Raw genomic sequence first — 24449 nt, 5'->3', positions numbered from 1 at the left:
GGGTCTTTAGCACTGGGAGGAAACCGGAGGACCTGGAGAAAACCCACAAGGTTGGACAGGCGACCCTACTCCTTGTCACGTACAACCAGGGATTCGAAACCACGCCAGTCGACTCAATGACAGACTTTATGATACAGCGCGCGCACGCTAACCATTCATCCATCCAACCCCCCAGGGCTACTCAGAGATTTGTAAAATGTCTATTGGGGTTCGTGAGTGAAAATTACGGGTCTATTTGACTACAGATTTAACTATGGAGAGGCCACATACTCTTACTGGTCTATTAATGAATACTGTGTAGGATTTCTGTCTCTAAATTTGACTTTCAGACATTTTTAGTTTTGTTTAACAGAGGTCAAAATTTGGTCACAAGAAGTAATCATTTACAAATAAAGGTTCAAAAAGCTTCCATTCCTTTTAATCATGCCGGCCATGAAGGCTATAGAAAACGATCGAAACAGGGTCGGACCCATCGGTCATTTTGCACACCGAAAAAAAAGCATATTTTTCAAAACCCAATTTTCAAACAAGGCTTTGACCCACCTCCATTATTTAATTATAAATTCTACGGTCTGTACAGAATATAGAAGTCACATAATCTCATGATTGGTGTTATAGAGTTGTATACATAGAGGGCATTATACTGAGTGTTGTGTTGATAATTAATGATAAATGTCCTGTAGTAGAGAGAGAGAAATGGGGTTTAAGGTCCACTCTACACAAACTAGGACATATCAGGACTAACACATGGTTCAATTCTTTTTCAATAATTCACTTGCGCGTAGGGGTCTTTAGCAGTGGGAGGAAACTGGAGGACCCGGAGAAAACCCTTGAAGTTGGATAGGTGACCCTACTCCTTGTCACGTACAACCGGGGAATCGAAACCACGCCACTTGACTCAATGGCAGACCTGAAAATACAGTTCTGTAGTAGAACAATAAAAGTTAATTGTTATGTAGGAATCATATTGTTAGTCATTTTCTATTTGAACACCCACATAATGTCCACATGTCTTAAGTATTTTCTAGAACAAAGCCACTATACCTCCATTACGGTCACACATGAGGTAAACAAGATTATCATGATCTTCAAATAAAGGCAATCAGATATAGTACTGCACTGCTCTTCGTATTAAACCAACTGTAGTATTAAAGATACATTATTGGAGATTTTTATAGAGAGTTGGCCTTTCTTGCTATAACAGTTCAAAAGTAGATGATGAAAGAAGAATATATTAAAAATTCAGTCAAATTACTTTATTCTGAACATAGTTATCATCGTTGTAATATTTGCCTAGAAATGGTAGCGAATTGTGTCTTCACCTTCGCTGATCGTTTGATTGACAGGCGTTAACTCCACCTACATATCTCGATTATCAAGTAAAGTTTTCAATGGCATACCGAAACGCTTTACAGCGGCCTCGCTAAGTATACTCTATCATTTAGCCTCGATCTAACTGACGTATTTTCATCAGGTTATCCCTTATTTGATTTAATCAATTAGTGAAATCCTATTTAAATCCGAGCTGTAGCCGAGCCATCCGTGGGTCTACAGAGTTGATTTTGGTCTTGTTGTTTAAATAAAGATCTAATTTATAATTTCTATAACATCTGAAGCCTAAATTAAAACTTGCAATAATCAGATTTAGCTCTTGCATAATGCATGTTTAAATAAAAACAGCATAGAAATTAGGTAATTCCTCAAATACTTATACAGTGGTATTACGGTCTTGTGGGAATTGTTGAAATAAAAGCTAGAGGTTAGTAAACTTGCTTACCGAAAAATTAAGAAAATTATGCATTCCAGATCCATTTTGATAATCCATGTGTTGTGTATTTGTTTAATCTCATTATGCACAACTAACTATAGGGAGCGGTAGTTTCGCCAAGTGGGAAGTTAGTCTGTCATTCAAATTAGTTATTCAGTATTAGGATTTACTTAAGAAATGGTCTAAAACCGATAAATTATAAGAAATGCTGTGGATAATTATATAATTATCTTCAAGTTTCAATATAAACAGACTTTATCATAAATCTTTCTTGATAATTGATAATTTTCACAGCTGTAAATCAACCAGGGGGCATATGCAGGAATATGTCCCCTGTTCACTGTTGATGCACGGAAACCAATGCCATTTTCCGCCAGAAACCCTATATAAGCTTACTTTCTCAAATTCCACAGAATGATCAATGGCAATAATTATTAATTATACTTAAAGATATATACTCATATTGTGCATATGTAGGTTATTTTTCTCCCTTCCTCCTTTGTCCAAATTATCATATTTTGATAACAAATACGACATGTGAAAATATTGTTTTATTATGTGCTTATAGGAAACATTTTGGCACAAAATTTAAAACCTGATTTCAAATAATAAATAACAATAATATTTATGAATCTTCAAAATACTAAACACACATGTATAAAATTTACATATGAAACGTCATCTACAAATGTACACCATAAAAATGTATAGTTTTTGTATATAAAATATTTACGAATGCACACCATTAATAATGTATAGTTTTTGTATATATATATATAAAATATCTACAATTGTACACCATTAATGTATAGTTTTGGTATTTATATATAGACTATCTACAAATGTACACCATTAATAATGTAACATTTTTGTATAACTATAATTGTGCTTTTGCACTAGCATGATGATTAATTGCTATGTATACAAGGATAGGTCCATTTTGAAATATGTTGATTTTTTTCTGATGGGAAGTTTGTAAAGCCGGTGACTAAATGTGATGAAACATATAAATGAAATAAGAATAACGTAACATACATATAACAAAACAGGTGAAATTCACACTTTGCATGTTATAAAAGGCACAGCAGGTTGGTTAATACCCTCAAAAAATATTCTGACCATTGCTATAAATATTTTAGACAAAATTTCTATTGGAATGTACCACCAGGCAGATCCTCTGGATATGACAAGCATACCCTGCATTGTAAGCCTAATTAACATAAATAGTGTCTTAACCACAAAAACATGGTGATAGTATAGCACTTCATTGGGACTTTGCATGTAAGATATATTTTACATTTCATTCTCTTATCCATATACCAGTATATTTCACACTAGTAACGTAAAACAGGTTATTTATACTTCGCACTAAAGATATAAAACCAGTTGTTAAAAAGATGTTTGCACACACTAACAGCATAAAACCAGCTGATCACTGAAGATGTAAAACCGGTTGTTTGCTAAAAATGTAAAATTGATTCTCTACTAAAGATGTAAAACCAATTCTTTACTAAAGATGTAAAACCAATTCTTTACTAAAAGATGTAAAACCAATTCTTTACTAATGATGTAAACTGATTCTTTACTAAAGACGTAAACCGATTCTTTACTAAAGATATAAGGGGAGAGGGAGAAATGGTGTTTGAGGTCCACTCGACACAAACCAGGTCATTTTGGGACTAACACAAGGTTCAATTTTATTTCAATAATTCGCTTGCGCGTAGGGGTCTTTAACAGTGGGAGGAAACCGGAGGACTCGGAGAAAACCCACGAGGTTGGAAAGGCGACCCTACTCTTTGTCATGTACAACCAGGGAATCGAAAACCACGCCAGTTCACTCAATGACAGAACTCATGATACAAGACACACTCGCTAACCATTCGGTCATCCAACCCTCCACTAAAGGTATAAAACCAATTATTTACAAAAAATGTAAAACCGATTCTTTACTAATGATGTAAAACCAATTCTTTACTAAAGGTAAAAAACCAATCCTTTTCTAATGATGTAAACTGATTCTTCACTAAAGATGTAAAACCGGTTGTTTATAGGATCGACGTGACCTAGATCTTGTGAAAGTATTGGTTTCGCTCTCAGAATGGTCTATGTCCATGTCACTCATAGATACATGATCCACAAAATAATAATTGTTTTTATTATAGTTAAATAAATTTAAATAATTCTCAGCCGAATCTAATCTCATTTCAACTTCGTCAGCAATTTCGTGGAATTCTGGTCGACTTTCAGGATCATACTGCCAGCAGTCTGTCATTATACGATATCTGAAATAAAGGAAATTATAAAATAAATATTACATGACTGTTCAAATTATTATAATAATTCAAAGATATAAAGAATCTATTTTTCATCAAATTAAGAATATTAGAAGTTTATGAGTTTCAATCTTGGGTGTCATCAATTATTCCATAATATTTGACTTGGGATATTTTCAGTTTACACAACATATCCAGACCATGCAGGCCTAAAATTAAAATAATGTCTGCAATGCAGAGCTAGACTACAAATTAGTTTGCATTTAATTAAGACAGGGTAACTATCAATCACTATTTATAACAAAACCACATGAACATGTACAGGTGGCTCTTTCCATTTTTTGACATAGTCTGCCATATCATCCATCCCCCATGAGACAGTGAATATTCAATTCAGAAAGTAATGCAGATAACATACATTTCTAGAGCACAGTGACGAGGATGTTCCATTTGTTCACCTTCTTTTAACATCTGTAATACTTGTTGACCTGATTTACCGGGGTAGGGTCGAGATCCTTTAAGAAAGAAATATGATATAAAATAAAAAAGAAATCTATATTAAACATACATTATGCAAGAGCTAAATCTGATTATTGCAAGTCTTTATTTAGGCTTCAGATGTCATAGAAATTATAAATTAGATCTTTATTTACACAACAAGCACAAAATCAACTCTGTAGACCCACGGATGGCTTGGATTTAAACAGGATTTCATTGATTGATTAAATTTTTAAATGGCGTCGTAAGTTGAGATTAACCGTTACGTTGACGTCATACTCCGGGAAATTTTAGATCGAGGCTGAATGATAGAGTGTACCACAGAGTCTGTGAAGTGTACGAAGCGAGGCCGCATATGTCGGTCAATTTGATTGAAAGTTCGATATATACGGCCTTGATATTATGTTTATTTGTGGTTAAAATGAGAGTTTGGATGTCGGTATTATATGCTCTTTTGTCACTTGCGTTTACAGAAAAATTATGGAAATTGATAAACATCGCAGCTAACATCACCCCAGTTGAATTGCAGCCCATGCAGCCCCATTGGATCAATGTTTCCTATTTCAATTTGTCTGCTTCGGGAGTACACGCAGGCTAACAAGATTGAAAAAGTCGGCTATAATTATGCCTCATTGATTTGGTCCATTCCTTTAAAACTTTCGCTTCTTATCTATATAATAAAAGTCCTATTTTTAATTTTTAGTAAAAATAAATGTGGTACGATTACGAATTGAAAACGTTACTTGATAATCGAGATTATGTAGGTGGAGTTAACGCCTGTCAATCAAACGGCCTGCATTCTCGTAGACGGTGAAGAGGGATTTGACTCCTACTTCTAGTCAAAAATTACAATGGTGATAACTTTGATCAGAATAAAGTAATTTGACTGAAATTTTCAATATATTCTTCTTTTATCATCTATTTTTGAACTGTTATAGCAAGAATGGCCAACTCTCTATTAAAATCTCCCATAATTTATCTTTAAATAAATGGGCTATATCATTGTTAGAATGTGTATCATTTATTCAGTAAAATGAAATGAAATGAAATGGGGTTTAACGTCCTACTGTTTTGCTCCAAACTGGGCTAATGAAGACGGGCATACGCCATACAGTGTGCTATGAGGGAAATTTTGCCCGGACAGCGGCACTACGGCCTACTCTTATATCGAATTCCAACTGCCAAGGGATCATTTTCGTGCACGCCAATGTTTTTCGTACTATCCGACTAGACAGCTTTCCTTGTCAGCCCCTCCGTCCTGCATCACTGACAAGGGAGAACCACCCCGGAAAATCTGGATGAACTTTATCGGCCAATGCAGCGATCGAACACTTATTCAGTAATCTTCTGAATGTTTGCAGTATTTCGACAGCATAAGAAAATTAATACGCCTTAAAGGTCACCGGAAAAGGTTCATAAATTTTTTAAATAAAGCAGGTAATTATGTCAACATATCCTTTCCATAAGTATAACACGAACCCGAATGTCAATATTACCTGCAACAGGTAAATTTCAACGTTAGCAATTTCCGCCATTCTCCGTGGGTAGTCGTAACTTTCCGTAAATGTGACGTCATTTTAGTCCTTCTGCTCATATTCTAGTCTATATTTCTATGTGCAGAAGGACTAAAATGACGTCACGGATTGCTTATTGACGGAAAGTTCCGACTACCGACGGAGAACGGCGGAAATTACTAATGTTGAAATTTACCTGTTGCAGGTAATATTGACGTTCGGGCTCGGGTTATACTTATGGAAAGGATATGTTGACATAATTACTTGCATTATTTAAAAAAAAATTGATGCTTTTCCGGTGACCTTTAAAGTTATTGCTCACCTAAGGTAACCATCTCCCAAAATAAAACACCATATGACCACACATCACTTTTATTACTTGTACGATCATTAAATATAGCTTCTGGAGCCATCCATAAGATAGGTAATGGTCTCTGAAAATATAACAACATACTTTTATAGATTTAAATTAAAATAAACAAAGATATTATAATCAGAGAGTAGATTCAACTTCCATTTCTCTTCAAAAACCTTGATAATATGGACACTTTAGACCGGTTACCAGAGATACGTTATAAACAGACTTCAATATACATGTATTATCAAGGCCTTCTGACTTTCAGTACATTTTATACAACAGACGAAAATTCATTGGCTATGAATGGAAGTTAGGATAGATTATAAATATATCACAAATCTCTGGGAGGCTTTGTTTTTGGGTTTGGTGCCTATATACATGAAATAATTCATTGTGCCTATAAACAGTTTCGTCCTAACCTTATAGCCCGTTCAGACGCTTAAGTTGAACTGGTTTAAAAACCCCGGGGATCGTTAAACCAGTTTAACTTAAGCGTCTGAACGCACACGTGGGGCAAATAAACCAGTTTAAAAACCAAAGCTCGCGACCTGTCTTTGAGAAGGCTTTTTATTTTAAACTGGTTCATCTTAGCCGTCTGAACGGGTTGGCCTAAAAACCCCAGCTCCAGCTTGCTTTGAGCATGCGCAGTACGCAGTAAGTTACATTCCTGTGAAAATTTCGGGGTCAGACTGTGCCAATGTTATCTAAAGCGTGCGAGAACCGAATAAAGAATATGAAGCTACCCATGCGCAATTAACTCTAACCTCCGACCGAAGAGGTCAGAATAGTTAAACTGGTTTGGCTTATAGTACGTGTGAACGCAACACGATGCTGTCTTAAAAACCCCAGCGATTATGAACTGGTTTAAAAATAAGCGTCTGAACGGGCTATTAGATCATCTACAGATTCAACATTACTGTATGTTCTAAAATATAATAAACTTTATGGGAAACAAGACAACATTGATATAACAACCTTTAATCAAATATCTGTACTAGAACACTACAAAAAATTCAGGAATACTATTACAGCATGTTATATATTCATATATAATTATCATCTTTATATATAATAGTTATTATCATCCTACATACCTTTGATCTTGAAGTATAACTGTAATCTTCACCAACTTTACGTGCCATACCAAAATCTGATATTTTACAACAATTTTCATTGGCTACCAATATATTTCTAGCTGCCAAATCTCTGTGTATAATCTAAATAGAATAATCATACTTTATCACCAGTATCACAGTAAAAGGGGGGGGGGGGCTTTTTTAAGGTTACCGTACATGTCAAATTAACCTCAGTGTTATTTTTCAGTAGTTTCCAAATGGAAACTATTTCTAATGTGTATTGCATGTAAATTGTTGCATTGTTTTAAATTTTAAGTGAAGCCTATATCAGTATAGGCCAGGGATAGTACAGAGCAGTGGATGCTTACGGCTGATCCCCAGTTTGAGAAATGTCTTGTCCTCAGGTTTTTCTTATCATTTTGCTTGTGTGTAGTGTGGTCCTCCTGTACCTACAGTTAGGATTGACTGATTTAAATAATTGTGATACAAATTATAACTATATTTGTTAATGTGTGTAGACTCTTAACAATGAATTCTTGATACATAAATATTCTGAACAAATAATGACCTCCCCAGCTGAGCTGAAAACAGACACCACCATTGTACTGTACCTTATTTTCGTGAAGATGTTGCATTCCTTTAGCACACTGTAGAGCAAAGTTAAAGATTTGGGTAGCTGAAAGAGGTGCTGTATTAATTGACGAATTACTCATTCTAAAGCTTTGAGGTCGTTTCTGTCGAATATACGTTAATAGATCCCCACAGGGCATATACTCAAATAACATTGACACGATGGCTGAAAGATTAAAACAAACAATCAATAAACATAAACCCATAAAAATTCTAAATAAGTGAAAAAAAAAAAAAAGCATTAACTTTCAAAGTTCTAGTATCTTTGAATGTTGTTTACGAGTCAAATCTAATTAAAACTAATTTCTGTTCTCTTGATTTGACTGGTTGGTCCATTAACAGCATTAACATAGAAGGATATGTTTAAAAGCTTGTTCTGGTACTCTGACAAAAGCATATAAATACCCTTGACCAGGGCCCTTAATCCATTTTAAAATGAACCACCAAGATGCTGCAATTGGGTCATCAGAGGTTGTCAACTTCAGGAAATAGGGTCAATAAGCTTATATTCCCTTTATTTAATATTAACAGATTTCAACAAAATATATTTCTTGATAATTTGTTATACAATAAATACAATCAATCAAATGTCTTAATAGTAAGAATTTGTGGAGTAGAATTTTCTGTATCATGTGTTTTGTTTGGTAGGCTTGCCTATCATCAACCAATCACAACCTATCCAGCACTGAAATTTCTTTAATGGAGTAAACAATCGAAAAATAGAAAGAACAAAATGCTGTGCCCTGCTCCCCAAATATTTATCCAGATATGGCATCATTGAACTTCTATCTATTTTACTCAACATGTTTTGAACATTAGTAGTCAAATTCCAACAAGAATCTTCAAGATCCATGCATAAAGCTATGATCTAAATAAATTATTTCACATCAAAACAATCATAATATACTTACGATCATAAAAATAGCCAACACATCTGACAATATGTCTGTTATAGGGTATATTCTTCACTAGGTTTAATTCATGTAAAAATACACTTTTATCTTCAGCTGCTATATCATCTGAAATTAGCATACATCCATAAATTATCATACTATATACATCCATAAATTATCATACATACATGATGAATTATAATAAATACATCCATATATTATCATACATACATGATGAATTATAATAAATACATCCATAAATTATCATACATACATCTATAAAGTATCATACATATCTCCATAAATTAACATAAATACATCCATAAATTATCATACATACACTTCCATTAATGAACATAAATACATCCATAAATTAGCATACATATTATCATAAATACATCCATAAATAATCATATATACAACCATAAATTATCATACATACATCTATAAATTATTATACATACATCTATAAATAATTACATATACATCTATAAATTATCACACATACATCCATAAATTATCATAAATACATCCATAAATAATCAAATATACATCAAATAAAAAGTGGGACTTACCTCGTGACTGTTTAATAGCAACTGTTTCCCACAATCCTGTATCAGATACATTCCAAGCTTTAGCTATAAACACCTGACCGAATCTACCTTTACCTATTTCATACTGTATTTCTACCTGATTAGCTGTCATATGAGGTACTATACTACCCTAAAAATAAACAACAACATTTTAATCGAATGGAACAGGATTTAAAGTCTCGTCAACACAATATCTTACTTGTTTCATTTCTATCATAAAAATTACTCTTTTTAAAATTCAAAATTCGAGTGACATTCTAGAACCAGGTTTGAAAAAACCCAAAGGCTTGTCTTGGCCCACATTATTATTGGAGAGTTTGGTCATTGTCCTACCACTCAACTGCCGCAGCCCATTAAAATTCTAAACCAGTTTGCCAGTCATGGAACTTCTTTTTAGGTAGGCCTAGGTTGACCCTATGATAAATAATCCCGAAATAAATATTTCTGAATGCTTAATTGAACGGAATAGAGAGAGAGAGAAATGGGGTTTAATGTCCACTCAACACAAACTAGGTCATTTCGGGACTAACATATGGTTCAATTTTATTTCAGTCGGAGGAAAACGGAGAATATCCATGAGATTGAACAGGCGACCCTACTCCTTGTCATGTACAACCAGGGAATCGAGACCACGCCAGTTGACTCAATGACAGACCTTATGATGCAGCGTGCATGTGCTAACCATTTGGCCATCCACCCCTCCCCCTTTGAACGTAAGTTTTATTGGGAGGAAAAATTGCATAGCATGTTTAATTGAATGAGTTGCCCTTCTTCTTGAGTAAATGGAAAAACGAAAGATATTTACCGTACTGGTCGGAGAATTTGAGGTTTCATGAGCGTAGTGAGATAATGGCTGAAAAATAATTAAAATTGGATCAGGGTTGGCATCAATTTATAGATAACAATGTTAAAATATTAAAAGTTTTCTCTGTATCAAGCGGGTTAAAGCAGACGGACACAAGTCTTCATTAAACCTGGCTTGTGCAGGCTAGTGAGACTTTATACTCCATTTCATTTCATTTCTGCTTATGCAAGTTTTAATGACCCAATCATGTCTACAGATTAGGTCATCAGCCATGTTACACTTTTAACGAAATGAAATGAAATGAAATAAAATGGGGTTTAACGTCCTACTGTTCTGCTCCTATGCTGGGCTAATAAAGATGGGCATACGCCATACAGTGTGCTATGAGGAAAATTTTGCCCGGGCAGCGGCACTATATCGAATTCCAACTGCCAAGGGATCTTTTACGTGCATTCCAATGTATACACAGGACCTCAGTTTTTCGTATCATCCGAAGGACTATACAGCTGTCCCTGTCAGGCTCTCCGTCCTGCATCACTGACAAGGGGGAACCACGCCGAAAAATCTGGATGAACTTTCTCGGCCAATGCAGGGATCGAACACCCAACCTCCAGGCTAGCGAGCCAGCGTCTTACCCACGTGATCCCCCACAATTTTAACAATATTTGTATTAATGGTATACTAACCATCTTTGGTCTCTGTCTTCTTTTCTTTAATATAAAGATAATAACAAGAATTCCTATAATCACAACAATAGCCATAAAAACACCAACAATAGCAAATACAGTCATATTATCAACGACAGGCTCTTCTTGTGGTACATCAGCTAAAAATTTAAAAGAAAAACGTGTATGAATAATTATAATACAACAAAAGTATGCATGCTTAAAACAGAGCACTGCCAAACAACAAATATTTGCCCACCAGTGGCATTTGAATGGTGGCTCTCACATTTTCATTGTCTGGGGTGAAATTATAAGCATAATAATAATTGATGGGCAAGTCTAAATTTCAATATGTGGGCACGTAAAAAAAGGGTTTCATCCGATAACCCTAAAAATCCTCTTCAAAAGATAGAATCTTGCTAAATATTAAATTATGTGCTGTTTTAGCCATAACTCTCATTTTGTTAACGTCAGTGCATGTTTCAGTCTGTTTAAAATACAGATCTATATTTCGTTTCGTTTTTTTATACTTTCGATAGCCTACACTACATGGAGATCTGACAAGTTGTAATCGAAGGTTGTGTCAGTTGTCGTATGAGCGGCTTTTGACCCTATGACGTCAGACATTGATTAATCAATCAGTTTTGGCGTTTCTAGTGGTTTACCCACAGTTCCGTGCATGGCACGCCAAGAAGTCGCTGTACCAGACTATTTAATTGGCTTATCCCTCAATTTAACCAAAACGCCTGAAATAAAACAACTCTTCCAGATCCTAGTGTAGTAAAGACAAGTAAAACCAAATTTTGAACTATAAAAAACAAAACGAAATATAGGAGCTGTGTTTTAATCAGATTGTGCATATTTAGGCTACTGTCATCTGTGTACAATGATCTACATTATCAGATGAAATGCAGTTACCTATAATAAAGTCTCCATTTTACTCTGCTTCGTTAATATGCAAGTAAATTAATCAGTTTTGAAGGCAAGTGATCATTAAAGAGAACACAGATTTGATGTCATTCATGGAAGTCAAACCACCCAGTCAGTGCAAAAATTCATGAATTTAATAGAGAAAAGCTTACCTATACAAACATCTGTGTTATCATTAAGTTTATATCCTGTAGAACAACCACATTTATAGAATGATTCTGTATTAATACATACTGGTTTGTCTTGCGGACATTTGTATGTATTATGAGTACATTCATCCACATCTGAAAAAAATACCAACTGTGAATAAAAATGTTTCTTAAGAATGTGTTAGGTTTAAAAGTTTGATAGACATCTTACATGGGTGAGTTTGGGTTGATTGTATGGTTATTTGTATTGTGAGGAGTGGAACAGTTGCCTACACTTTATCAAATTCCATTGGTCAGGGCCAGGTAATTGTATCCACAGATGGGCATTGGATAAGTCCCATCCAAACAACTTTGTATACTTTGCTTGTCAGTTCAACAAGTGCTACTCATCATTATTGGGAATGCAGTTTGAAGAATTCTGATTGTTCTTCTCGAACCACATTAACATTGGATATTTATGTCTAGTGTCTTAAGTTCTGCATATGATGATGATTTCAAATACATAGTAAAGAAATAGAAACAAAGTTTTTACACATTAGAAATTTTCTAATCATCTTGTTTTTGGACTGATCTTCCTTTTAAGAGATTCAACTTTCACAATACAGTGGTTAGAAAAGGATTCAAAATCTCTTAAATAATATCTCCACCTTAAACATAAACCATTATCTTGCACAGTGAAATGGAATGAAATGAAATTAAATGGGGTTTAGTGTCCTACTGTTCTGCTCCGACTGGATTAATGAAGACAGGCATACGCCATACAGTGTGCCAGGAGTCAAATTTTGCCCAGTTAGCATCCCTTCGGCCTACCCTTATATAAAATTCCAACTGCCAAGGGATCTTTACGAGCATGCTCGTTTTTTATTTTATCCCATCTGAACAACTAGACAGCTGTTCTTGTTAGGCCCTCCTCCTGTACCACTGACAAAGAGAAACCATCTTGCAAAGTATCAGTATGGTAGTTCTGATTACCAGAATATTGTAAGATATGTTCTAATTACCTATACAACTACCATCAGCTCGTTCCATATAACCATCAAAACATATACACCCATGATCTAACGAACATGTCTGTAGATTATTACATTTATACTGTTCTCTACAAGGTATACTTTTATTCCGTACTGTAATATAAAATATATACATCTTTAATATAAAATATATACATCATTACATATCACTGTAATATAAAATATACACAGTATTACTGGTAAGAAGATAGGTTGCCAGGCAACAAAACATACGCCCCAGGGCAGCTAAATCGTCCGAGCGTTCGTCAAGGGTTTTTGCATATTTATTCCTTTGTAGGTAATTGGGGGCCTTTACAAGACAGTTCCATACAGATCAGATTATAAATTTTGTCGTTTGAGGGTTTACAAGGTTCTACAAACTGAAACAAGGGTCTCAACTCTGGAAGTAATCTACAGAAATTGTTGAAATTTGACAGGCTTTTTCGTTTTACTAATTTAAATAATGCATATAAATTTCATACAGATCACATGATCACTTTTGTCATTCAAACGTTCACAATCGCCATAAGTCTAGAAATTATTGACGGAAATTGCTGAAATTCAATAGACCTGTTTCACAAATTTAAATGATGCATATAAATTTCATACATATCGGATGATAACTATCATCAATCAAACATTAACAAGGTTTAACAAAGTGAAACAAGGGCAATAACTCTAGAAGTAATAAACAGAAATTGTTGAAATTCAATAGGCTTCTTCGTTTCACTAATTTAAATAATGCATGTAAATTTCAGAAAGATCGGATGATAACTTTTGGAGTTAGAGCGTTCACAAGGTTTAACAAAGTGAAACAAGGTTCAATAAAGTGAAACAAGGGCCATAACTCTAGACGTAATAAACAGGAATTGCTGAAATTCAATAGGCTTCCTCGTTTCACTAATTTAAATAATGCACATAAATTTCAGAAAGATCGGATGATAACTTTTGGCATTAGAGCGTTCACTTATTTTAAATAATGCATGTAAATTTCAGAAAGATCGGATGATAACTTTTGGAGTTAGAGCATTCACAAGGTTCAATAAAGTGATACAAGGGCCATAACTCTAGAAGTAATAAATAGAAATAGCTGAAATTCAATAGGCTTCTTTGTTTCACTAATTTAAATAATGCATGAAAATTTCAGAAAGATCGGATGATAACTTTTGGAGTTAGAGCGTTCACAAGGTTCAATAAAGTGAAACAAGGGCCATAACTCTAGACGTAATAAACAGAAATTGTTGAAATTCAATAGGCTTCTTTGTTTCACTAACTTTAATATTGCATATAAATTTCACAAAGATCGGATGATAACTTTTGGAGTTAGAGCGTTCACAAGGTTCAATAAAGTGAAACAAGGGCCATAACTCTAGACGTAATAAACAGAAATTGTTGAAATTCAATAGGCTTCTTCGTTTCACTAACTTAAATATTGCAAATAAACTTCACAAAGATCGTATGTTAACTTTTGGCATTAGAGCGTTCACAAGGTTCAACAAAGTGAAATTAGACGTAATAAACGGAAATTATTGAAATTAAATAGGCTTCTTCATCTCATTAATGTAAACAATATATATCAATTTTAAAACAATTGGATGATAACTTTTGGCGTTAGAGCGCTCACAAGAAATTGAGGACGATGGACGGATGGACGGATGGACGGACGGACGGACGAACGAACGAACGAACGAACGGGGGCGACGGCAATATACGTCCACATTTTAATGTGGGCGTATAAAAATTGAAATTACTGAAACAGCAATATTCATGCACCAACTAGCAGAGGCGTAGCCGTGAAATATATATTGGGGGGGTCCGCAACCCTAACCCCTAACCCTAAACCTTTTTTAAAATCCCTAAAAGATATAAACAAAGCATTATGGTTACGTGGCTGGCTGAGCGGGTGATAAATATTTGGCTTAGGCGATAATGTTTTTGGGTACCTACATGCGATTACCATGGCAGAAAAAAATTAATAAAATGTTACTGACAGGCTAACTAGACACAATTTTATGGACCATAGTTACTTTTCACTTGACACATGTTACCAGGATGATTATCTCTGTGTTTTATTTTAGCAATGTAAACCATATTGGGATATGTACATGTTTTATACAGATAGAATCTTAATTAATCCTAATAATTGTTGTAAATAAATAGGAGTTAGGGCCTACTATGGAAATTTTGGGGGGGTCCAAGTATATTCAGACCCCCCCCCCCCCCCAAAAAAAAAACAATTCGGGGGTCGGACCCCCTGGGACCCCCCCATGTGTGACACCCATGCCAACTAGACTAAAAGAGACATTCTTTAGAGATCTTTTCATTCAGTCTTTTCATTGTTATATTGTGTTACAATATAGTCCAAAAGTATATTTTTAAAGCACATTTTATCTCAGTTCATTATTCAAAAGCTCGATAAATGCATTATTATACTACTTTGTTTGTTATATTACATTAGTTGAGGTCTATAACTTTGTTTGTTACATTACATTACTTGAGGTCTATAACTTCGTTATATTACATTAGTTGAGGCCTATAAATTTGTTTGTTGTATTACATTACCTTAGGACTATAAATTTGTTTGATACATTACTTGAGGTCTATAAATGTATGATTATATTACATTACATATATTACAAAGACACCTGTCTGAACCCTTGATACCCAAACACAAACCAAAGTAGCAAAACAAATTGATACTTACTTCCAGCCTCTATTTTAAAATCTGCGCTCCCAAATTTGTTAATTGCTTCACATACATATGAGCCGACATTATCTGTATTAAATTTGAAGATTTTCAGGTAAAAATGGGCTATGGATTCTCTACTGTTAGTCTTGTCTGTAATTTTATATCTACAAAAAAATAGGTCTGTTAGTACCATATCTAGTTGATTACAGTCAATTACAAACAGTTTTGTAGGATAGGGGGCTGTGAGGTAACCATTCCCTTTTCAACATAGTGCTTGGTGCAAAAGGATGTTATGAAGCTACATCATTAGTCATTGGATGTTTTCAAAATCATTGACTAATGGTCGAGGGACGAAGACCATAAACTACAATGCAATCTGTCTTATTGACATACCAGCATTCCTCGTGCCAATAACTTGTCATCTTTTCGCTGTAGTGAGTTGTTGAGGTCCCATTATAAAATACAGACAGTGATCCCAGCGATTTTAAATCTTTCCTCAATGGAATGACTGATTTCCATTCAAGGTCTTCATGCTTTCCTTGCACTGTAGGTCTGTTAAGAGCTGCATTGGCAGCTTTCACTGGTATGTATGGAGGACATAATAGGCCAAATTTCCATTTCAATTTCGCATACTTTTATTTAAGTATTCAGCATTCAGGTGTTGCAATACTTTTTTCTCTACTATTAGTCTACCATTTTTCCTCAATCCCACCTTGTCTAGAACTTTATCTAGATAATAAAGTGGCCTTATTCACAAAAAATTGAAATTAAATATTTTAAGAAAGCAGCCCATTCATTGGACAAAATTTAAAATTTATCCTAGAATTTCAACTATCTACCAATGAAAGTGCTCATCCTTAAAACAGTTTAGGTTAAGTTTTTGCAATTAAGAAATCCCTTGATACAAATATCAATAAATATGAACCAATAATAGTGTGTAAACATTTCAACATAGGAATGCTAATCAAATCAATAACAGTTGTTTATGAATGTACCTACTGTCTGTTGACACTCAAATCGCGATGAAAATCAATATCATTTTACCACAGTTGAGTTAACATCTAGATCAACCTATTATTACTTTGTAATGACAATAAGAAAGATAATGTTAAAATCAATCACCCTAATTATCTCACTGAAAGAAAGCATTAGCTAGGGTTCCTTGTAAAATGTCCATTTTTTTTCTAATAATTTAATGAGCAGTAATGTACAAAACAAAAGATATAGTGTCGCCAACCAAAAACTACCTGTGTAAAAAATCAATAGGGTGAAATAAATTAAACATACATTATGCAAGAGCTAAATCTGCCTATTGCAGATCTTTCTTTAGACATTAATTAACTAGTCCAGACCATAATCAACTCCCAATGGCATCTGATTTCTTCGATATTAAATAGATTAGAACAGTTCAGCCATATTTTGATATAAGCTAAAAATGGAGGAGCAAGACTTAGCTTCGAACAACCAGAAGGGGGCTTTAAATTATTGCAAACGTCTTGTCAAACTTTCAAATCTAGTATCTTCGCTCGCAATAGAGTAATTTGAATGAAATTTTCAAATTATTCATTTTACATTATCTATTTTTGAACTATTATAGCAAGAATGGATAGCTCTTTATCTAAATCTTACATAATGTATCTTTGATATAAGGTAAACAATCTCAGCAGCTTTTGCAAATTAATCTCTGTAGTACGTTCACAAAAGTTGTAGACAGACAACCAAACAAACATGGCGGGGATATTGTAATAAATGGTCTGGTTGTCATGTATAGTTATTGAGTAACTCGAAGAGTCAGACATAGTTAAATTATTTTACTTAAAATGCAATAAATATTGAAAATTCTAATACCGGTATTTGATAGCAATTACTTACTTATTTATATCATTCTTTAGTTCCACACTGTCATGGTACCATTTATAATAATCTGGTATTGGCCAAGACTGTATTCTACAGTCTAATAAGAGATCCATGCCTGGTGGACCATATACATGGTCATGAATGTTAGTTATTCGTGGTGGACCTTGAAAGAAAAAGTTAATAAACTATGATAAGATTAATCCTTATATAAAATAGAATTTGAAACCTTACTTTTCTGCTCCAACCCGGCTAATAAAGATGATCATAAGGAAATTTGCCCAGTTTGAAGGGCTAAAGCTAACTCTTACTAACTATCAAGGGATCTTTATTATGCTGTCAATGGTATACACAAGGCTATTGGTTTTCATTCCAATTAAACGACTTGGATATTTTTTCCTGCACAACTGAAAAGGAAAAACCAGGATGGAAAATCCTTTGGAACTCTCTCAAGCCAACATTTGGAATGAACCCTGGACGTCATCATGGCTAGTAAACCAGTTCCATCTAAACTCAACGGGCCACAATGGACTACCCCTACATTATAAAAGAACTTAACATTATATTGTTAATTATAAGAGAGATTATGAAATATCATGGGAGTAAGTGTTGACAATGGCTATTGTAAGCCAACATTATGATTGGATCCCCTTGTGGCTGAATGACTACTATATGCTTATTATATTGAGACCCAAACTTGTTCACAAAAGCTAATACAGTAAGCATAGTTTTATAATTAATAACAATAAAAAAATCTGTCAAGAGTTACTCAACCTTATCAACAACTTCTTAATAGACCAGATAAAGTTAAGAATGCTTCACTGTATAGGTGTTCTTATAATTACACATAAATGTGCTTTACAAAGATATAGAGCAAGACACTATTGCATTTACATAATAAAACGGCATAACAAAGAGCATACTTGATAAAAAAATTGTATTTAGATAATATTACATGTAATTAAAATACCTCTGGATATTCTACGTATTAAAAGGATCACCAGATAAAAGCCTTTTTAAATCAATAAGTTTTTAATTTAGTTTTAAAAGTAGCAATAGCAGTGACAGTATGAATTTGAATGTTTGTACATAGAATGTACATTATGATGATAATTATAAGAGATTTCTTGTGGATTTACGACAGACCTGGTGATTTAGAGCACAAACATTTGACCATTAAGCCACCCATCCCTCATGACAAGTACGAGTATTTTGTATTCAATTCTATATTCTATTGGTAGCTAGTGTAGAAAGCATAAAACACTCTTCCACAATTATAGGCTAAAAAGTCAACAAAAATTGACATGGGGGAAAGGAAAGAATTGCTATAGATAAACAGAAACATTTATTAGTCTTAGTCCAAATGGCATTTACCTTCTACAGTAACATCAACTGTAGTTAGAAATGTTTTATTGTTGTCAACAACTGTTAATGTATACTGTCCACCATCTTCTATCGCTACATTGTTTACAGTTAGAGTAACATCATTATTGATTGTTGATATTTGTAGACTGTATTTAACAGATGCACTTGGTATGAAAATTTCACGCAGGGTTTTTCCAGTTTCTTGTATGGACCATGTCACCTGGAATGAAAGAAAAATAAACTTTTAATTTATTTAAAAGTGCCTAGGAGTGACACTAGAATATTTTTTGAGGTAAACTGTTTCTCACTAAAGTTATAATCTCACTTATTACTAAATAGTGTATTCTTCTAATATCTTAAAATGTCACAAATTAATGTTTTTCTCAAAATATCCGAGATATTGTCATGAAAAGAGATTACATCTTATACCATTTCATTCCTATAAGTAAATGTGAAGTGTTATTTTAATCTTTAATTTCTGATACCCAAAATTTGAACATGCCTGTGACAGCAGGAGTGTGTTGTTCTGGTTCTCCTAGCATAGGTATATCTATCATGATATCCTATTCAACAGGCAGAATTCAGATTTTGGTATTGCTAAATGACTTCTATCTTTAACATAGAGAACTATATTATATTATCACTGGTAATGGAAAATGCCCAACTGAAATACAGAATTCCACAAGGATCAGTATTAGGTCCAATTGTTTTCAGCCTCTCTACATATCATCTCTTGGCACAACCATTATTTGTAAAGAAATATGGTTTGTTATTCTACTCAAAAGTTGATGACTCAAGATTACTGGAAGTATGTATAGGATTTGATCAGGATTCATAAAAGCAAAGTTGCAACTGAGAGAATTTAATTTACCCAATTATTTGGAGGCTACAAGGGTCCAGGGTTTATAAATTATAAATATTTTCATAATGTAAGGGCCAAAATAAAAATATTACTTACTGAAGTTTGGTCTGTTATACTAAGATTGCGTATTCCACAGTTTATCACAAAAGATTGATCTAACTCTACTGATATAAGTGTCCTTAAACAAACCACAGATTGACCGTACACATGGTGATAATTTACACATAACAGCCAATATACACATAATCCTGGAAAATCAACAAAAAAAAAACCAAATATACACAAATTGTGTATAGCCGACGGCTAATTCCACTAACAAAGAAAAACGTTTTAACAGAATTTCGATACGTATGACATCTCTCTGGAAACCTTCTGTTCCCCCTTCATATCCTCCCACCCCATCCAGTGTTGTTTCTCGTCATTACTGGACAAATCACGTGCTGAAAATTTTCAGAAAATTGTCAGACGCCATTGTCAGGATCCCAATCAGGAAGAGGCATCCCCAGTTCCTCACCCCGTGGAAAGTTCCGAGCGTCATGATGGGTTTTGTGCTAAACAGGAGGTTGGGGTGCGGTGTCTATTATGCGTTTTATCGTAACTATATAGTAGTGTACGATTAAATTGTTCTGGCTAGAAACAATGTTTTCCAGATGGTGCTAGTACGTGGCGCCTGGCAAGAAATGGCGTATAGCCGTTCGAATGGGTCTAAAAACTAAGATTCTATCTTTGGCTAGTAAGTATAAAAACACCTTGATAGTTTCAATTTCAGGACCTATTTTAAGGTTTTATTGACGAAGCACGGTTTCCGGAGATGGAAGTTTTTTGACTGGGTTTCCCCCCTTTGGTTTCCGACAAAATTTCCAAAACATGACTCACGATTTTTCACACTGAACTTGGTAGCTCAATTTAGCTTCTTCCATCACCGTTATTAGCTCTAATGTGTTGGAATAAACCTTCTGAAATCGTGACCAAATTAGTTGTGACCAAAACAAAGGCTCACCAGAAGTGAAATAAAAACTTCCTGAATTATCACCACGCTTACACTTTTAAAACAAAACAACCGGTTGGCATACACGATACGCCGAGATTCTGTAAGATATGGATAGGGAACAGGGAAAATCGATAAGGCTCAACCTCTCATTGTCCCAATGCTACACATCGAATATGAAACTGTAGCCTATATCGCGTTGACAAGGTTTTTGGCAAAGTTTGGTAACTCGATGGGGTTTGTCGTCTCATGACCCCAATGCTTCACATCAAATGTGGAAAAATAAAACACGGTTAAAACGCAAGTCCCTGTCGCTTCCATGACAAGGTTTTCCAGGGGGCTTAACTCCGGAACAGAAGGTCGTGGAATGCTGATTATCGGTATGATTCTTGCTCCCGTGTTCTCCATTCATCACAATATAAAGCTCACAAACTTTGTTACGCTCTGTGTATGTAAGGCCATAATCCAAGCAGATGCACCAAAATCGAATTCAACCAAGATCTTTTGATCCTCAACATCTAAAACGGTCAAAAGTTGAGGCCCAAATTAAAATTTGCATACTATTGACATTTGTATTTATAGCTGCGCATCGGTATCATTGGCAGTCCAAAGAAACGCCCAAAAGCAGACGAACCTTTACTGTAACATGCAGCTGACTACTTGCGTCAACAACTGCTTTATTTTTGGACATTTACATACAATCCACGAAATTGAATCGAAACCAAACGCATTGATTGACGATCACTATGATTGTTAATGACACACTTGCTAAATTTCCTCATGCGATCTTTTCAGATTCACAAGGATACATAACATACCATTATACCATCTTTTCAAAGCATGAATTTTAGATTCTCCAAGCACGGATTTTTCATTTCGAGGCACGTCCGTGTCTGTAGGCACGTTAAAATAGGCCCTGTAATTTGATGAAGATTTGGTGGAAATGCTGCTTAGCTGTCCGGGCCAAATTTCACCAAAAATGCAGTCCAAAGCGTATACCCGTTTTTATTATTAGCAGGATTGGTGCCGAAAAGCAGGACTTTCAACCCCATTTCATTTCATTTTTGTAAAATAAGCACTGTGAGAGAATTACTGAAGCAATACATAGCCCGATATCATACCTTTAAAATGCACGCATTCATATAAGAACCCCAAGTTGATATTATATATCTGTTATATAATCTAAGTACGTATGGGCGGAATAAATTATGTTAACTGATTTTTCATTAAATTCGCCTGTACTAGGTTACTAAATTTAAATCAAATAGCCTACGCCTCAATGTTTAACCAAAAATAATTTCGGAGAAAAGACTTTTCATATAATTTAAGTCAATAAAGGGTCTTAATTCAGGAAAACAAAACTGATCTGAATTCCAGGAACTTAGTCTTTTATTCTGCTGTGTACAACAGCCATCTTTTAATCAAGTAGGCTACCCCAAAGCTAACATAAAATCAATTCCATAAAACAGAATTTACATTGACTTAAAGGCCACGATTTAGTAAAAAGTAAATTAAAGGAATCCAACGAAACGCGAACTTTATCTGTACCTCTACTATACAGCAGTTTACAAGACTACAATAAAATATCCCAAATTTTTAATGAAAAATAAAATCCCGACAAGGAAATTGACAGCCAATCCTGGCTCACCTGTTTAATAGAATAAGCACTGTGTGTGTGTTTATTAGTGCTATAGGTGTCTGTTTGTGTTTACTGAGGGTGGGTGGGGTTAAATTACATGATTTATCTGCTATGTCCATGTGCAAATTGAGGGTGGTTCTGTGGTAAGATAACTGAATGGCATGTGCTATCACTCTCCATGTGAATAACGATATGTATATATTCTCGTTATTTATGTATTATAATGTTTATACCCAGATATTATGTTTTTATTGCATGCGCTGTCCTCAATGGATGTTTTGGTACAGTACAATTTTATCTATGTGCATGTAGATCTAAAACTGGTTCAAACGTTCGTAAACTGGGGCTAGTTCGACCCCAGGTCAAGTCCAACCATCGGCGATTATCTTTTGACTGGGAAATGGTAATCGGTCATCTTTAGTGGTCACGAGAAATATGATGGTCGTTCGCAGGACTGTAACTAGAGTGGGGCGAAGTCCCTGTGAAAAAATTGTCGACCATAAAAACAATAGATAGCCTAATACATTGTCCGTCAATTTTACAGCACCCCTGAGAAAACTTCCCGCTCCCCTCGTTGCTCTGAGCTAGTTACAGCCCTGGTTGTTCATCTGCTATTTATTTTCGATGTCGGAGACGAAAATTGTAGAAAATTTGAATCAAAACTTAAGCTGTATTTTTAACTTTAACTTCAGAAGTCGAAAGTACTGAATGTAATGTGTTTGTCGCAAGACGTGTACCAATTAATGCAGTCTGCATGTATATAGGACATATTTTTGTCGATATGTACAATGTATCTTATATTGCAGGCATATACCACTCCCAAGTCACCGTATTTCTCTTAAATCCTTCAGACCCCTTTCATTCAATGTGAATCTAATAAATTATATTCAATTATCTGATATAAAAGATACAAGTTCAGAGATTAGGTCACCTACGTAATTTGTAATTACATACTATTTCCATTGTCAAAAATATCCAGTTTAACGAGTTCTGAATAAGATCACACCCACTTTTTAAATAGTAGTGTCTCTGTATATAGAATACAGAACAGCTTAATAACATTCAACCCACCCATTTGTGTACATAAGAAACCAGCCAAGCGAGTTTTCGAGACACATGGCCCCTTTTTAACCGACTTCATTTCTAATACGATGACTGTCGACAACTACAATCGGCTAAAAAATATCAATGAGTTTATATGAATTATAACTCACCTAAATATCGGAAAACGTCCATAATTGAGGATTGCTGCCTTCCAAACTGAATTTTACGCCCAACCCTAACTCATTCCTGTACAGTTATTAAAACGATCAATCACTGAAATGCAGGTATATGTATTAATTTCACAAATGCATCCATCATATTATACCGTTATTATCCGATCCAGTGTCGTTATTTAGACAGATAATTCTGCATGAGATCGCATGACGTTGTCAAGGTTCTGGTCGTAAATAACACCTGTAATATAGCAGACGATAACTGTGGAACTGTCCTGTCCATTAAAAGTTCTCACCGATGAATCGATACAGTCTGTGTTATAGCGTTACTTTACTTGACGACTCAGGTAATCCTGTACGGGCGTACACATACACAAACGGACAAAGACGTCGGCCGATAGGAAAGAAAAGTCACGCGTGAAGTATTCTGTACATTTATTGTGTGGGAATATAAAGTCTGCTCGTACAGTAAGATACACATACCATTGAATAAATAAGGAAGAGCTTTGTCGACAAAGGTGTTCTGTACACTGTATATAAATATTGGGGAGTGGACTGGAAAACAATTCTACAGTCCATTAAATTAATCAAATCCATTCATATGTCCGATCAGTGATAAAAAGGTTGGCCTACCTATGACAAAGGTTTTTTTTTAACGTTCCTGTATAGATTC

The 24449-nt window shown here is 34.6% G+C and overlaps 1 protein-coding gene across 1 annotated transcript; it reads right to left on the bottom strand.

The window, feature by feature from the left end:
- Positions 1-2304: 2304 nt before the first annotated feature.
- Positions 2305-24173, bottom strand: LOC126830297 (insulin-like growth factor 1 receptor). The gene is made up of 16 exons (XM_050560665.2): positions 23774-24173; positions 20029-20180; positions 19080-19290; positions 17724-17871; positions 15867-16015; positions 13154-13276; positions 12156-12287; positions 11095-11234; positions 10409-10456; positions 9586-9733; positions 9029-9136; positions 8099-8283; positions 7506-7628; positions 6376-6487; positions 4460-4556; positions 2305-4050 (listed from the first exon to the last, which is right to left on the bottom strand). Exons 1-16 carry the CDS (start codon positions 23793-23795, stop codon positions 3792-3794), a joined length of 2157 nt encoding a protein of 718 aa, XP_050416622.1. The 5' UTR covers positions 23796-24173; the 3' UTR covers positions 2305-3791.
- Between the last annotated feature and the right edge of the window lie 276 nt (positions 24174-24449).

The sequence above is a fragment of the Patella vulgata genome, chromosome 8 (genome assembly GCF_932274485.2).
Source record: "Patella vulgata chromosome 8, xgPatVulg1.2, whole genome shotgun sequence".
Taxonomy (NCBI): domain Eukaryota; kingdom Metazoa; phylum Mollusca; class Gastropoda; family Patellidae; genus Patella; species Patella vulgata.
The sequence above is the reverse complement of the archived record's forward strand: the minus strand, read 5'-3'. Positions and strand labels throughout refer to the sequence as shown.